Source organism: Ursus arctos, unplaced genomic scaffold, assembly GCF_023065955.2.
Source record: "Ursus arctos isolate Adak ecotype North America unplaced genomic scaffold, UrsArc2.0 scaffold_1, whole genome shotgun sequence".
NCBI lineage: Eukaryota > Metazoa > Chordata > Mammalia > Carnivora > Ursidae > Ursus > Ursus arctos.
In genome coordinates this window covers 76276637-76295006 of record NW_026622763.1, presented here as the reverse complement: position 1 = coordinate 76295006, position 18370 = coordinate 76276637, and the positions used below count along the sequence as shown (strand labels likewise).

The following is an 18370-nucleotide window of genomic DNA, read 5'->3' as shown; positions in this document are numbered from 1 at the left end:
GATGAATCTAGAATCCCACTGCCCAGCCTCTCTGCCCACAGGCTCCGAGGAACTGTCTCTACTCACCATTGCAAAGAGACAGGAAATGGAGAGTGCCCTAACTTATTCACTGAAACCCAGTGCCTCTGAAAAAGTTTTAAGAACATTACTGACATTATATGATACTTGAAGAGGTGGCAGATGGTCGAGAGTAACTACAATAATAATAATGAACCCCTGCATTTGTAGAGGGCTCCACAGTTCTAGAAGTACTTCACATACTAAATTATTACAATTGATCTTCACCAACAAACTTCCGAAATCAGGTTTCATTATTTTTAGCTTTACAAGTAGGAAAATGAAGCCCCAACCAATGTTAGTGGCTGGCTCAGCCTATGTGGCCTGTAACTGGTTGTTCTGGGACTTAAATAGGCCTCTAGACCTCAAGTTTCAGACACTTTCCAAGGCCTATGCTGCTTCCAACTCTCTTTACTATAGTTCTTGATAATGTACATCTTCTCCAAATAATGCCTCACTGATATAACTTAAGGCTGGTGGTTTGGAGAAAAAGGAGCCATTCATTTAAGGTTACAAGGTATCATCCTTTCTCCAGAAATGCAGCCTTTCTTGTGGCTTCTGTGCTCCGCTGAACCTCCAAGAGAGTAGTATGTAAACAGGAGGAAGGAAAAACTCAAAGACGGTCTGAACTAAAGGGGACTCCAGGGACCATTCCTCTCTGAACTGAAGGGGGCCTACAGCTGGCTAATCGATGGGATGTTCATTCTGCATCCCTGGCCCACCGAGCCTCTGGGGGCAAGGACCTCATACGAACTCACAGAAAGGCAGCCCACCTCACTAACCTCCTTCGCATGGGAAAGACCAAAGGGGACTCAGGAGGGATCACAGAGCTCTGCAAAGGTCAGGAAGATCACCGTCAGACTTGTTATTTCCTTTCTCAGAATTTGCCAGTCTGACATCACAGAAAATAAGCTAGGAAAGACCACGGCAGGTCTCACATTCAGAGGATGGCAAGAATTACTAGCTCCTAGTCATTCTCATCTCTCTCATTCTATCTATCAGGCAAACAAGCACACGCTACCCAGCCCTTCCACTTTCTTTATGATCTTCTGCCCAATTACTTTTAGCAAAAATGTTCAAAGACTTCAAAGGAATGAGGTAACATCATAAGGCAGGTGAATCTATGGGTAAAGAAGGTAACATCATTGCTTTTCCTTACTGGCCTCATTTCTATTGTTCATAAGCCTAGACCACCTCACTCCCTCCCACCAGGTCCAGCCTTGGGAATTGCTCATGAATTACCTATAGTCTGAAATAAGGCGAGGGTGCCTGAGCAGGTGGGTCTCCACGGCTTTTCTGTCCATCTTGAAGATGCGCTTGAGCAGGTCAAACCGCCTCACCCTGTAGAGCAGCTCCGCCAAGCCCATGGCCGACAGCATTCCTCTCTCGCTTAAAATATCCAAAAGGTCCCTGACGTTAAGCGGAGCAACATCTGCAGCAATGTCCCGGCACAAAAAAAGAAGCATTTTCTTCTCGTCTTCATCAAGGGCCTCTTCAACCTGATGGATGACCTCAGTAGACATCCTGCACAGTGTCGTTCCAAAACACTGCAGTAATAAAACGCCGCTCTAGTCAACAGAAGGCCGTGAAGTTGCTGACTTCATTTCTGATGGTTTTCTTCATTTCTTTCCAAAACCTTTCCAATGGAGTTCTGTGGTTAAAAGGGAATTTTTTAAATCCTCTTATCAAAGTAACTGATGTCTCAGATTCAAGGTTTAGGCTCTTTCTTTCTTGCTGGTCTCTCTAGCCTAGCAGATTAAATTTACATTGTTAGGTCTATAGAAGGCAGACAAAGCAACTGATCGAAAACCCAAAACAGACAAAGAAGAAAACCTACATTTTAAAGGAAATGAAACCAGAAACAAATTATCTCCCAAAAATCCCACAGGCTTTACCAGAATTTATGAGAATGTCAAATACAGTAAGAAGAAAATCACAACGAGAGAGTTAATAACTAAAGGGCATTATGAATAACCTTGGTGGGAGGAGGAAGAAGAAAAAGCCCAATGACTAAGCTGCTAAATGGACTAGAAAAACTGGTGTCACATGGTTAACTCCCACTTTACGTGCGTGACACCAACCAGGTAGGTTTGAACAAATATGGGTCTTGACAAGAGACCTTCTGCAGGTATCAGAACTACTCCCTTTTCTCCCAGTTGTCTCCTACTCTAAAACCCCTCATAAGCGGAAATCTCTGCTGCCATCCTCCCAAAGTCCCAGGTCCTTTTCACAATGTCATCATGAATGCTCATAGGACCTGACCCGTTAGCTGAACAAAGGCCTTGTCAAGTTTTGATCACTGCTTCAGACCCTGAGCCCGTAAAAGTGCCAGAGGCCCCTTAAGTCTCAATACACTGCTTCAGGTCAGCAATTATCACAGGAGTTGCTGATGGTATCGGTGGAAGGAAGGAAGCAGAACAGAAAATCTGGGGAAAGTTCTTGGTCCCAGGGCTGGACTTGAGTGGGAGCAATGGGAGGTAATGCCATAGGTGTAGTCCTAACTGCTTCCACTGAAACTCAACCTATTCTTCAAAATTTAAGATGCAAATGGCAGCCCCTGTCTATTCTATTCTAAAGTTTCATAGCAAAAAATAAATAAAGTTGCATATTTTATGCAACTATATTTTATGTTAAATAAACTCTTGCATTCTGAGAGAGTACCCGGTCTATTTCTATTAGAGAACATTTAAGGTTAAAAGTTAATCTTAGCAAAAAAAAAAAAGGAAACAGAACCACCCTGTAAGTTACTGTTACCGTTACTTATTTGTGTACAAGGGTATTTATATATTTATTGAGCTATGTTTAATGAAAGAAACACTGAAGCTATTTTATTTATTTATGTACAATTCCAGTCCACAATAGATTTGAGGCATCTTATAATAGCAACACTAAATACAAGAAAAATTTTATATGAGACGAGAGGGAAAAATTAGTTTAAAAAACCATTACGTTAGCAAGTTGAAATGGGGTGGAAGGATAAAGAAGACAAAGCAAATATGCAGGCCAGAAAGGTCTAAACAGATTTTAGCAGACTGTGAATTTGTCCAAGTTTCCTGGCAGTCAAAGCAAAAAGGGGTATAAGGGACACTAAACAGTCAAAGACAAAAAGACAAAATAGATTCTTAGAGTAAACACAATTTCCTAGAGACCCAGAGTTCCCCATCAATGAAAATATTAATAACCATTTTAGTGTCTGAAAGTAACAAAATCAAATTAATTTTAAATTTTATTTTATTTTTCAAAAATTTAAAATATTTTAAAGTAGACCATTCATTTACATCCTTCACATTGGCCTTCCCACAATAGGGCTAAGTGGGTGAGTTCTTAATAAAAATAGACATTTTACCTTATGTATACTTGCTAATCAGTATTGGTGTGTCTACGCCAATTCTGTGCCCACTCATCCAAACTTCACTTAAAGATAGCCATTATGAATAACTGGAGAAATGGAATTTACTAAATGGCTGCTCAATGAATGTAGAAAAACTGGCACTCAGACTACTTTATTTTTTTTTTAATCTGAAAGCTAAGTAACAATTTTATGCATTTCAGGGACCCTAAACTTATACTTTATTCACAGGCTAACAATACCCTAACCTTACCACTAGTTTCCATGGAAGGAAGAGAAGTACTTATTCTATTGACTAAAAGTCACAATTTTGTTAGCAGTTGTTATCAATCAACCCATAAAATATTCATATACACTAGAAGGTATAAAATAAGTAAAGAGGTGATTAAACACAGAAGAATAAATGAGATGTTATCCATGTTCACAAGACTTATCTGAAAAAGAACCAAAGAGAAATCAAATGTTCAATTCCCTATTTTTATTTTTTTGAAGATTTTATTTATTTATTTGAGAGAGAGAGAGAGTGCACAAGCAGGGGGGAGGGGCAGAGAGAGGGAGAAGCAGACTCCCTGCTGAGCAGAGAGCCCAACTTTCCACAGTGGGGCTCGATCCCAGGATGCCAGGATGCCAGGATCTTGACCTGAGCAGAAGGCAGATGCTTAACCAAATGAGCCACCCAGGTGCCCCTAATTCCCTATTTTTAAAAACAGTAGCCAATTTTTGTGATTTGTAGTCATCAATGATACAACAACGCCATCAAGAAGTTAACATTAGATAATCACTTTTTTAAATATCTGCTCAAAAAAAAATTATCTGCTCAGTTCATTCCCTCCAACCATTATACCAGGACTTTCTGCTAGTCACGCACACTCAGCAAGAGAACTGGCACGCTGTCTTCCCTCTGTACTAATGGAGGTATAGTTTGGCAGCAAAATCCAAATTACTCAGTGGTAGCATCTGGCATATTCAGAAAAAAATATCAAAAGGAAAACTACAGATCCCGTGCTGAGTCAGTCCAACCTACAGCAAAATACCAGTGTGTATGTTAGGGTGGTGTTGAGGCAGTTAATTGTAGCTAAAGGTGACAGGCACTTGAGAAAGGGAAGCATGGAAGGGAGAAGTAGGGTTAGGGTCCAAGTAATCACTACTTTGTTGGGGTTTCTTTTAATCCCAAACCAAGACATTAACATAAAAATCACTCTCAAACTAGGGAAGCCTATGAGATCTTCAGAGGCAAACTCAAAACTACCCCATAAGGCTACCTTCACAACCCAGGGCATAAAAGACATCCATTCCGCTGGAGGCAAGTTCCCGCTCAAAAATTGCCATGCAAAAAAAATAAAAATCACCATGACAGTAGACAACACAACTAAAATTCACATCTGAGGAAACTGCATCTGAAATAATTTAAATAAATATGAAAACGTTCAAGAAAATAAGGAAAACTTCTGCAATACGCCAGATCAATGCTTCTGAGTCAGCGGCAGTTTTGCCCCTCAGAGGACATTTTTGGTCATCGGGCCAGGGATGCCGCTAAACATCCCTTGATGTACATCCTTCACAACAAAGAATTATCCAACTGCAAACACCAGTGGTGCCAAGATTAAGAAACGCTGCGCTAGATAATCTGAAAAACTGGCTATAATAGACGCCCAAATGAATTTATAAATTTACTAGAAGTCCAATCAAAAAATTAAAAATAATTTGCCATGGACTGTGGCAAGCTGATTTTAAACCTAAGTGAAGGAGTAGAAGGCCCAAGAATAGCCAATACAAGTTTTTAAGAACAACCGGTTGGAAGAAGTTGCCTTACCAGATATCAAGATTTTATACAAATGTATTTGGCACCGGGATATATAACCAAGCAACCAAGACACAGGTGAGAACTCGGAAATCAATCCACACACAGATGACTGAGGGGGTCCTGCCAATCGATACAGAAAGGACATTAATGTCCAGAAATTGTGCTGGGACAACTGGTTATTCAATACATAAAGGGGGATATTGGAATCCTTTCCTTACATCGTTTATAAGTCAATTCCATTCGTACTAAAATCCTGGATATAAAAGTCTAAATGAAAATCTATAACCTCCAATTACAAAAAGATTTTGTAAGATAAAAAGCAGGCATCCTTTTAAAAATGAAAGAGACTAAGCACAGACAGAGAAGACAAATGCATCATATTTAATTAACAAAGAATTTGTATCCAGAATATAGAGAGCATTTCTACTGGGGCGCCTGGCTGGCTCAGTCAATAGAACATGTGGCTCTTGATCCAGGGTTGTGCGTTCCAGCCCCACATTGGGTGTAGACATTACATAAAAATAAAGTCTTGAAAGAAAGCATTTCTGCAAATCAGTAAGTATAGGACAAGCAACCCAAAGGAAAAAGAGGCAACAGGCACTTCCCAGAAGAAAAAACCCAAATAGCTACTAACCATATGAGAAGATGTTTGAGCCAGAATAGTAGTCAGAGAAATGCAAATTTAAACTACAATGAGGTATTATTTCACATCAGTTAAATGCTAGTATCTGTTACCAAATGTCAGAGAAATATAAAATCTCCAACGTTACTGGAGGAATCAAAAATTAGTACAGCTACTTTGAAGAACAATTTGGCAATATCTGATAAAGATAAAAACATACATTACTCTATGACATGAAGATTTCATTCCTAAGTAAATATCCTTAAAACCTCTCAGACAGGTATACCAAGGCACATACACAACGTTTCTAGCAGCAGTGGATATTATAGCAAAAAGAAAGAAGAAAGAAAGAAAGAAAGAAAGAAAGAAAGGAAGGAAGGAAGGAAGGAAGGAAGGAAGGAAGGAAGGAAGAAAGAAAGAAAGAAAGAAAGAAAGAAAGAAAGAAAGAAAGAAAGAAAGAAAGAAAAGAAAAGAAAAGCAAAACCATCAACCATTCTAAAAGGCTATCAAGAAGAGACTGAATAAAATGTTATAGTCCGGGCAACCCTGTCAGGACCCCTCTCTTGAGAGCTTTTTCTGTATCTTCACTTAATAAACTTCTATCACTTTACTAAAAATAAAATAAAAATAATAAAAATAAAATAAAATGTTATAGTCCTTTAATGGAACACTATACAGCCCTGAAAATGAATGAACCAGAACTACATGAATCTCACAAAAAAAACAACAAAGCAAATATTTTTGCTGAAGCGGAAAGCAAGTTGCTAAAGCATATATACCATATGATTATTTTACATTAAAATCCTAAATGTTAAAAAAAATACCATATACTATTCAGCAATGTGTGTGTGTGTGTAGTAAAAATATGAAAACACACATAGTAACAATAAATGCTAAATTCAGAAAAGTGGTTTCCATTATAGGATGAATAGAACGTGACTAGATAAAAATGCACAGGGGGAATGACTGAATTTGTAACATTTTACTTTATAAGCTGAGAAATAGCTATACAGACATCAAAATAAATGAACCTTATACCACATTCTCTGACCACAGTACAATAAAATTAGAAAACAATAATAAACCAAAGGGGAACCCTGTAGGCTTTCTTTTTTTTTTCCTTAAGACTTTATTTATTTATTTAAGAGAGAGAGAGAGAGAGAGAGTGAGAGGACACAAGCGGGGAGGGGCAGAGGGAGAGAGAGAAGCAGACTCCCCATTGAGCAGGAAGCCGGACATGGGGCTTGATCCCGGGAGTCCAGGATCATGACCTGAGCCACTGACTGAGCCACCCAGGTGCCCCACCCTATAGATTTTCAAACTAAGAAATTACTTTGTCTTTCACACCCAGCCTTTATCCGTTCAGTTAACATGTACTGTATAAAGAAAATACAAGTATGTGGGAGAAGAGGAGGAGAGGCAGAGCACGCCCCATGGAAACCATCTCACAGCATTCAAAATACTTTTAGAGCTTCCTTGGTGTATATATAGACAAATATTAGAACAAGAAAGCCTAGAGGCACCCCCAAAGTTATCCTCCAAAAGAACATGTCAGATTTTATTTAACATGCTACAAAAACGGGGGAGAAGGGGTTAGGAGGGGGTGGCATGTAGAATGAGTTCTTTAGAAGTTCTGAGAAAGGATGGCGCATGGCACTTCCCAGCACCCCCTCCCCGGGTTGCCTAGCTCCACACTCCACTCACCTCCTCAGAAGTCACTTGCTTCGCCTCCCTCTACTGAAGGACAAAGGGGTATTCCAAGCCCAACTCTTATTCTTTCCAGTCCTCCTGGCTGATCAATATTCTGCCAGTTTTGTTTCGCTCTACTGTTTTAAGCAGTTCACCTTCCCTCGTCAGACAAAACTGGCATCTGGGTATGTTTTCTAAAATTTGTAAGAAATCCCCCTCTTCTTTCCTCCCCTCACTGGCAAATTCTAGTTTAGTAATTGTCTCCCCTTTCTTTTCCACACCCACACAAACTCTCCACTCTCTCTGCTTTAAATTGTCCCCAATCTTCACAAGCAAAGCAACTAAACCTGAGATCAGTTCTAGTTTCATTTCTCAAGTAGGAGTCATGGAACGGTTGCTACTTAACACCAAACAAAGGCGATGTCATCACTGTTAATATCCACAAGACTGTCTAATAGAAGGAGAGGTGCCAGGTTCTAGAAACAGAAAGCAGTCCAGGTATTTTCAGTAGAAATACATTTAATATGGATGCTTACAAAACTGTAGCAAGGGCTGGATGAAAGGGTTCTTGCCTGGGCTTCTGAGAAAAGCTCCTATAGCACCCTGGAAGATCTTGTCTCAGCCAGGGCAGTGGGGAATCGGGGCCGTCACTGGGAGCGCTGGGCTCACCTGCGTGGAAGTGACCCAGAGATCAGAAAGCAGTCAACCAACCCAGCTGCTTCCAACACCTCCAAATTTGGTAACTGGACACCATAACACTGCTGCCCAAATCCCTACCTCACCACCATCATGCTTGCCAACGGAGAAACTAAGAAAAGCCAGCTATTGGCCTCTACCTCACTTCTGTTTACAGATCTTACCTCAGTGCACCGAGTTGGCAGAATTTAGTTCCCATCCCAGCTGTAAAGGAGTCTTGGAAATGAAGTTTGTAACTTTCCAACCTCTAGACAGAGATGAGAATGGGTCCTGACCACCAGCTGACATTAGCTGCCACAGAAGGATCATCTAGGAGGACACCCACATCTTTGTGGTTCAATCCTGTGCAAGGACCCCAGTGCCCGTCTCATCGTAAGCATGTTGTCAATATTTGTTGAATGAATCAATGAATAAAAGGAGTTTCACAAGTTGCTACCACATAATGACCTCACTTCCTTTTCTCCCCAGACTAGACCTAGAGCACAGGGGAACTCTCTCTGACCAGCACCTCCGATTATCTTGCCCTTTGCCTTCTGCCCACCAGCTGCGCAACACTTTCGGTATATGACTGGTCCTGGCTTGCCAGGACTTTCCAGTCTTAGCAGTGGAAGTCCTGTCTGTGTTCTCAGGACGCTCCTCAGTCCCAGGAGTCTCAGGATGGTTGGCCAACCCAGCACCCCATCTTTGGATGGTGAGCCTCCTCCACTCATACGTTTAGAGTAGCAAGTCATGCTGAGGAGAGGGGCAAAGATCACACCAAACACTTGTGGCTTTCAAGCGGAGCTGGCCCCTTGTGGCTTTCAAGCTGAGCTGGCCCCTTACTGCTGCTCAGCGATTGCTTTTACAGGACCTTGGTCAGCTCCTTTCCCACGTCTGCCTGACAGCTCCCAACTTCATGGCTTTCTTGTACCTTAACACCACCCACTGGTGCTATTTCTCCTCGGTTGAACTTGACATTTATCAGGAGTAAGTTCCCACGATCTTCCACCTTCCCACTGTGGGGCCAGCACCTGCTGTTCCTCACCTTGCCAGGACCATCCACTCCCCTTGTGCCCTCCTGTCTCCATGAGCCCCTACAACTACTCTTTCATCAACCTCTCTCTACCTCCAGCTTATAAACATGTTCAAGTCTCTCCTCTTAAAAAAAGAAATAAAATGAAAATACCCTTAAGCCTGAGATCCCGAGGCCAACCACCCTTTCACTTTATTTCCCTTCATGTAAAGCTGGAACCTCATAAAGGAAGAGTCTGCACTCAGTGCCTCAACTCCTACAACTTCAATTCACTCAATATGCTGCTACCTGCATCCTCCCTCTCACAGTACCCTTTACAAAATGACACTCCCTACGGAGCCATACTGGAACTGAGGCCAAAGAAAAATCTGTAAACTGATGCTGTGTCTATTTTAAATTTTGATATTTTGTTCATTGTGAATTTTTTGCATGAATGTCAATTTTTTCAAAATATTGTGCTAAAATATTATTTATCTTAATTATTGAGTTGAACACCCCCCCTTAAATGTTGTGCCTGAGGTGAGTGCCTCACTCTGCTCACCCTAGTGTGCCAGTCCTGCCGACATTGCTCTTATAGGGGACTTGGTGACCTTGTGGTTACATCCAAGGTCAGTTGGAAGTTCTCTTTTACCTGGGCAGTCTATCCCATCTGATGCTGCTGATTAATCCCTACTGGAAACTCCTTTGGCTCACCTCACACCACTATATTCACGCAGTCTTCCCCTAACCTTCTCTGACTCCTCAGCACCCTCCTTCTGCACCTGTTCCTTAAATGAGGGTGTACCCTAGCATCTATCTCTTACCCAGACTTTTCTCCTGGCCTTTCTGTTTTTCCTGCCTATGGTCTCAACCCCTCCAAATCAATCTCCTATCAGAATGAACTTTCTGAAATTCATGCTTGAACTAAGTTATTTTCTTAATTCAAACCTTCCAATGACTCCTCATCTCCCATTGCAGGTTCCAATTTTCTTTGCATTCAAGGACTCTTGTGGTCCAGCACCTGCCCTCATCTCTCATTAACAGACACTTTGCACATCTGGCTTCAACCTAATCTCAATACAGAGTTCTTTCCCATGCCTCTATGCCTTTGCCTGCACTACCTTTTCCCACTTACCTGTCCAGCAAAACCCTTCTCAGCTTTTAGGGCCAGCTGAAGCATCTCCTACTGTGTAAAGCTTTCCTGGGAAGAGCGCACACAGACTTGGCCAGCAACTTCTTTGTATCATCACAGTACGATGGACATAACTCCCAGTACCTATTGGCCCCAGCAGGTAACAGTAAAATGTGGTTAACCTAAGTCAGGTTTCTCAACCTTTTTCACAGAATGTCAAATTTGCCGCCAAACCATCTGGTATCCGAAGCACATGACATTCTCTGTTATCAGTAACACAGCCACCAGCATGACTAGTTCCCATCATACCTTAATCTATCCAAAAACATACTGAATCCTCCATTCTTTGCACAACTTCTCTGCCTGAAGCGAAGTCACCGCATGAACAGGAAATCAAGCATGGCCACAGTATAAAAGCAAATGTAACTTCCCAGCAACACCACCAAACCGGACCAGTCATATACTGAAGGTGTTGCAGAGTTGGTGGTCAGGAAGCAGCATGCAAAGCCGGAACTTTCAGGTGTCTGGAAATCCCCACTGAAACATGAACATCAAGTCCCTCAGAGAGTCACCCAGGGGACTCTAAGAAGATCAAGGAGAAGGGGTTACATGATCCTGGGCAAAAGAGGATGTGGCTATCTCACGGGAGTTGTGTGAAGTCATCCTGAACCAAAGAGAAGCCATCTTCTCCTCCACACACGTACAGAATCGGTAGACGTGGGCTGTGTGTTTAACAATTCAAGCAGCTAATATAATGAACCCATCTTTCCTCTCCCACCTGAGGCATTTTAAACCTAAGAAAGTGCATGAAGGGGCATTTTGCACAACCCCCCCCACACACACAGATATTTAAAATGAGGTTTATAAATAATAGATCTATAAATAATAGATCATCACGTGGTTCCTGATTTCTGGAATGCTGCAGATTACCTAGATGACCACATACCGAGCTTAGCCATAAACACTTCCCAACTTGAGAGGTTACTGACCATTATTATGCATCGGTAGCTAAAAATACACACAAAAACATTATTTGGCTTCACAAGCCATGCATTTCAATTATAGCAAATTGCCCACAAAAAAAATAGATAATCTTAATTATAAAATGACATAAAATTAGAAGATGTTTTTATAAAATTTTTTAATGGGGCTCAGTCCCATGACTCTCGGGGAAGCTCCCACAAATGCAAACATAACATTACCTCCAATCGCCTCTCTGTTGCATAACAGTTGCATAGAGGTTGCAGAAAATGAGAGAATGAAAGAACTACAGAGAGAGAAAGGATCTAGATGGAGAGGAGAGTATGAATCAATTAATTAGATACAAAAACATAAGCAGAATCACCAGGGTCAATAGAAGTAAATCCATTCAATGCAATGGCCCACTCCATCTTTTTTTTTTAAAAGACTTTATTTATTTATTTATTTATTTATTTATTTACTTGAGAGAGAGAGTGAGAGAGCACAATCAAGGGAAGTGGTAGAGAGAGAGGAAGAAGCAGACTCCCATCTGAGCAGGGAGCCTGACGCACGGCTTGATCCCGGACCCCAGGATCATGACCTGAGACGAAAGCAGACGCTCAACCAACTGAGCCACCCAGGAGCCCCATGGCCCATTCCATCTTAACCAAAGTTAAATTTCCATGAGGAGCAAACTTCTCCTACATAGCCCCAGTACCCAAGAGTATCTCCCCAAGAAGATCTAAGAGTTCTGCCCAACTCGTAATTTAACTCATGACAAATAGATATTTCAATGTTCTCTGGACAGGGCTTTTTCTATCCCACCTCCTTGTTCAAGCATTTGCCTCCCTTTGGAAAGCCCTTCCCCTCTTCACAGTCTCTGTCTACTGAAATTCTGTCCCATCTTTCAAGGCTTCTCTTCTATAAGCTTGTGTTGATTTCTAAGTCAGGTCATTTCCTGCTGCTTCGTAACACTCTTTTTTACTCTCTTCTGACATTTATCTAATTCTAGTTGGGTATCTACCATATGCGGTAAGGTCCTTGAGGATAGGTAGGTTCTCATTCATCTTTATTATGCTGTGGTGAACCCTGGCCAGCCCTGACAAGTTCACCCTCCCAAGAACAGACTGGTCATCATTACACAGCTCCAGCAGGCCCACACATGTGTGATGCCTACTCATCCTTTCGTAATCTACAATGAAGCAAGATGGAGCTGGTGTTGGCATAGATATCATATTTGGAACCTGGTTGTTAGATCCAGGAAACAGATTGTGAAAGGAAGGTTTTGCAAATATAAGAGATAACAATACTATTGTTTAAGAGTGGCTTACAGTGTGATTGTAAGAGGCCTGATGAGCCTTCATGAAGGGCTTCCTAGGACCTGACAGGACCTCATCTTCAACAGGCAGAATACAAGTTCTCTAGTCAAACTCAGTGGACATCCCCTGGCCTTTTAACAAAAGGTCTATCTCACTCTGCCTTTAGCTAAAATTTTATCCTTTGCACTTAAAATAATTTCTAAAACTCTAAGATTAATGTGTCAAGATTTTCGATTTGACCAAACCTCTAGGCCAGTCCTCTGCATGTGGTATAATTCTCTCAGGCTGGCCTCAAAAGTGCGTAAATTTAAAGAACTACTTCCTCAAATAGGATATCATCAAAATTACTAATTCCTCGTATGAGATGGTGTAAGTTTCAGACACAACTAACTGTCCATGAGCTATCACTATGTTCACTCATGTGATTAAGAAACAGTCACAGGACAGTGTGAAGCATTTACTGCATTCATCAATTTACTCTGAGGCTTCAATTTCCTCCACAACAACAAAAGGCAACAGGCAAAGCTGAGTTTGAGCAAGATTCCAAATTTTAATGTTTCAGCAAAGCCTGGGTTCAGAGACCAGATCTTAGTTCCAAGTAGTGCAAGGGAGGGCTGTGACCTCAGTTCTCTGTAGGTCATCTTTACCACCATGCAACCCCAATCAGGAAAATACACAACCCTTCTCAAGGTTTTCATCAGACGAATCACAAAGGTCTCAAGAAACAACCCTATCTGTTCAAGGCATCAATTATGCCACACTAAAATAAAACATTTAGCAGACATTTCTCTGCTCTGAAGCCCATCTATACAAGACTAGCTTGAATTAAACATTCAACCTAGCAGGTATAGCTTGCTCAGTTCATACAATGGATTCTCCGAGGCTGGCCATCAGGAGATAGTCCTGATCAAAATCATAAGCTACACATAATACTGCAGATATAAAGCCTTGCAATTCTTCCTGTATAGCATTCTTTTTTCTAACTATAAAAAGCACTACTTGCATGCTATAGGAAAATCTGGAAAAGAAGAAAATAAAAATTCCCCATTTGCTTCAATCCCATCACTATCTCTGGTACCTATTTAACTATTCCCACCTCCTGATCTCCTTCCTGCTCCCTCTTTCTAGGTTCTTTGACATTCCTGTTGACAATCCAGCTTCAAAGATTCCTTGACAATTCAGCTGAAAAAGACAGACTCAGTAAATTCAGATGCTCAGTAAATGCTGAATGAAGGGATTCACTTATTATTGATTTATTTTATTCAACTTTGAATCAAGCTTTGGTCATTCTTGCAAGGAATCTGGTTCATTCACCAGATAGTATCCAAGCAAGATGTCGTGTGCCTACTCTTTAAAACAAAATCATTGATTTTAAAAAGCTATACTTTTTGAAAGCTTCGAGTAAAATCCAAAACCAAAACCAAACAAAAAAGATCTGGTAAGCTAAAGGGAAGATCCAAAAAGAAGATTAAAAAAAAAAAATAGCTCAAGAATTTGACAAGCAGATAAGGAAGCTTTGGTTCCCACTTGTAAAATCAGATGATAGACTGAAGCAATTAGCCTGAGGAACATTTTAAACCTTGCGGCAAGTAGCTACAAGAGAATTTTTTAATTACACTGAAAAACTTAAGTATACAGACATTAACCTAAATAAAATGGGTTAATTTCTCCAGCTGAAGAGTTCCCTGCAGAAAACACAGAGCATCTTGAATATATAAATGAATGTGGAATCACATGGGTAAAGGTTAGTTCTTAACCGTAAGTACTGAACTACCAAAGATGACAACCCAATGAATAGAATAAGAGGAAAACAACGAAGAAGCTGTTTGTTTGTTTTGCACAAACACTTAAGTGGCCAAATAAAGACAAAGTGGCTAAAAGCAGAAACCATCAGAGAAAAGAAGCACTTTTATCTGGAAAGAAAATATTAAAAATATGTGTGTGTGTGTGTGTATATATATATATTCATTCATATGTACATGGGGTCAAAGAAGAATGACTTCTCTAGACCCAGAACTGAAGGAAAAAAGACACTGGAGACATATGAACAAGCAAATGAATTAAGTGTGAAATTGTGGATACACACATTCTCAAAAACAAGAAAAGTGGTCATTAGGAAAAGAAAATCTCTCATTAGAAACACTGACCCCAGAGGGGAGTGAAATTCCATCTGAAAAAAGAAGAGATGTTAAAAGAAAAAAAAAAAACACCAGTTCTGAAATGCAATTGAAGAAACAGCATCATACAAAATAACAATATATATATTATATGTATATATAATATTTAAAAGTCTGTATTTGAGTGCATAAAATGTCTGGAAAAAACATTAAGCTTCAACCTTCCATTATCTTAGGGAGTAGACTCCTAAGGGCTCTATTTACTTTGCATATATTTTAACACAGATAATTATAATACAACTTCACTGAAAAGTTTTTTAAGAAAAGCATTACAATACGGAGTGTTAAGAGCAATTCTATGGTAAGTGTAAAGACAGCCACCAAGTGTATGAAAGTAGAGAGGAAGGGAACATGTGGTGGTGGCTTATAGTAAGGAAAGCAAGAATGAGCCCGAGTACACGTTGCCCTCTGTTACCTGTCATTACTTCTCCAACATGGCCCAAACGTCTTCCTCCCAGTCTTGGCTGTCAGTGGTCCCTGTCTAGGCTGCCTTGCATCTAAGTTACCAGTGTAGGTAACTTTTCTCAGTCTCCCCCAACCACTCTGTGAGCTTCTTGGGGAAGGAAACAAGTTCAGATCCATCTCTATGTCCCCAGCACCCAGAACTCAGCCTGGCCCACAGGAGCTCAATAAATGTTGGTAGGATTACATTTAATCAAAGGGAAGGAGGCAGTTCAGTCCATGAACACGAGTTTAATTAGCCTCTGCGGCCCTACAAGGAAGAAATAACCAAACGGAGTCCATTCCTGAGATTTAAGTGATATGCCTGGTGACTTGGAACTGATGTAGGTGAGTCCCCAGGAGGCTCCAAAACAGGCCAGAAGGGCTAAAAGCGGTTCAATCCAGTTCTGGAAGGGATCAGGGGCAGTGCCCTTACACCCCCAGAGCCCAGGCGACTCCAGCACGGGGGCGCAGGTCGAGAGAGGAGAGACGGACAGGATTCTTAGTCTACTCACGCCCGGGCAGCCCCGGCTCTTCCCGCTGGATCTCGGGCAGGAGCGAGACCCACCGTGAGGGACCTGCAGCTCCGGAAAACCGGCGTTGGGAGTACTCCGAAACTGGAGGGGAGCGTCGCACCCATCAACAGGTGGACTCTCCAGATGGCTTCCGGGAGCCTCTTCCAGCTAAGTCCCTGTGCGTCTTTTCCAGGCAGCCCACGAGAGACTTAAGGCTCGAGAACCCTCCGCCCCCGCACCTAAAAGAACTCCACAAGGGTACACCCGCGGCTGTCCCGAAACTCTCCCTTGGGTAGGCAAAGGGCCACGTGGAACTCAGGGGAATTACGTGCTGCTCGCGGAGAATGAGTGGGTGCTGCGGCTGCGCCCCACCTACGCGCTGAGGGCGAAGTTGTGACTCCCGCGCGCCCCAGAGATAAAACCTATTTCCGCTGCAGCTTCCAGTAGGCCCCCTGCCACCGCTGAAAACTGCCTGAAGCGTACGCTCCCACCTGCTCCCCCCACCCCGCAGTCATGCAAGACTCCCAGGGGGCAAGGTGCACCCCACTCCTGCAGACGTGTAGGCGGATTCACCTTCGAAAGCGGGTGCAAGCTAGTAAGTAATACAGTGTTAAAGAGAAGTGCAAATGCCAGTTACAAACAGAAATAGAAAACGTTTAGTCGTTAGAAAAAGCCATTTTAATCAGGACATCCATCCCAGAAGCTGTACAAATGTTAGCATGAGAAGTGAAAACTTCTGTACGGCATTCAAAATTCCCTTCCAAACCCGAGTCTTTTCTTTTGTTTTCTTTGTAATTTTGGAGTCAAGCCGAATTTTCTCCCAGTGAAACTTTTTTGTAAGATTATTTAGGGGAACTACTAGAGGGAAAATACCAAAAATTCTGTTCCTCTTATCTGAAATCTCTTACCTAAAGTAGGTCAAGCCCACCAGAGCCCAGCCTTAGATTATCAGGGTCGTCGGTGTCCAAAATGCTTGACATACTCTCTCTATTGGGACTAAAGCCTCATTGCGTAAATAAATTTCAAATGTCAACAAATGAAAATAATTCGAGAGGGCTTTAGAGTGCTTACTAACCCACGCCCTACTCATTTCCTGTTCCCTAGAACCAAAAACAAACCTCACAGGCCTTTGTTCTATTGCATTCCACTGTTAACGTTTTAAAACACCATGTCCTTCTGCCCCAATCTGGATATCATCAAGCAGAGTATCTTGAAATTAACTTAACATTTCCCAGATTTTTTTGTGAAGGAGAGGAAAGGCGGGGAGGAGGGAACAAGTCTATGTTAAGGCTTTACGAAAATCTTACCAGTTATTTCCAAACTTCAGCAAAGAAGTTTCCTTGCAGTTTGCAAAATATGTATTACACTGCTATGAAAAACAACCCTGACCTATTTCACCAGGCTATTGCAATACGGTAAAAATTCCAGCCAGGCCGGCTACTACCGCGGAGACACGTAATCATGCAGGACAAGTCTTCTTGCTCATCATCTTTTCCAAAGGACGCTGCCGAACCGTTTGAACAGTTTGCCCCAGGAATTGAGCAACTCTCGGGGTGATTTTAAGCAACGTTTACTCGTCCTCTGGAGTTTCAGTGTTGGGCAAGGGTTCTGTGGCCCGGTGGGCGGGGGTGCTCCGAACAGCACCCCGGACTCCTGCAGCCTCCCGGGGCCCACCTGCGATCCGTGGTGCGGGAGAACAGGGTGGCGGAGCAGGTCGGTCTGGAGGTTTGTCCCGGGGCTGCCGTCCCCTCCCCGCCCCCTGAGCCTGCCCCTGCCCCACAAACAGCAAATAAGGACCCTCGCAGATTGAGTCATCTGCCGGAAGGCCCACTCCCCCTAACCCCTGCCAGGTTTAGCCCGCCCCAGGAGAGTTCCGGGTAGAGCTAGTCCAGGAGTAGCTGCGAGGGGCGGGAGAGGCGGCACCCACCCCCCACCCCGCCCTCCAGCGTAGGGTCTGGGACCTAGGGAGGGTGGGGAGCCAGGGGAGCAAGCACTCGGCACGTACCGTCCTGCTCACCGGGGGGCTCTTCTTAGGGCAGCGACCTATCAGGCTTCGCGGACAACGCCTGAAATTCGCCAGCAAGATGAGGAAAAGGAAACTGAAAGTCTAAGCCGACTAGCGGACGTGGTGCCTTCCAGCCCAGTCCCGCCTCCATTTGCCTTTCTCACTCGACTTCTCTGGGCTTTCTTCTTATGCTGAGAAAGTTTGATGGCCTACCATTCACTGTGTTAGGCCCAGAGGCCTCGACACCCCATGAGGGAGCAGAAAGCTAGCTAAGGACAAAGCAGAAGCTGACACCCCACAACCCCCTCCCCCAGATGGGATATGTGTGACATTCCTCAGGCACTCCTGGCTGTCCTAAAGCTAGGGAAAGGAAAAACAAATCGTTACTTTATAGAGATCACAATCCTGCAAGACTGGAGTCTCCCTCGGTTTACAAAGGTCTTAGCAATTTGTAAGAATAAAGCATTACTATCAATAACCTAGCTTCCAGAAGGAAATGTATATACAGTTAAATGTGCTTACAACCTGCCGCCCATTGACAGATACTTGAAGCCGGCAAGGTGTAGTGCTCCTCTGGGAAGTTCCCAACTATCTTACTGTTAATGCCTTGCTA

At 42.5% G+C, this 18370-nt stretch overlaps 1 protein-coding gene across 17 annotated transcripts in view; it reads right to left on the bottom strand.

The window, feature by feature from the left end:
• The window catches only part of CFLAR (CASP8 and FADD like apoptosis regulator), a 52901-nt gene extending 34903 nt beyond the window's left edge, over positions 1-17998 (bottom strand). For 2 of the 17 annotated variants that reach the window (XM_044381289.3, XM_048213954.2), the window contains exons 1-2: positions 17060-17534; positions 1300-1708 (exon numbers count right to left, since the gene is read on the bottom strand). In XM_044381289.3, the coding sequence (XP_044237224.3) occupies positions 1300-1580 (281 nt within the window). In that variant the 5' untranslated portion in view covers positions 1581-1708; positions 17060-17534. The other 15 variants (XM_044381291.3, XM_048213953.2, XM_057303926.1 and 12 more) reach the window with 14 other exon arrangements.
• Between the last annotated feature and the right edge of the window lie 372 nt (positions 17999-18370).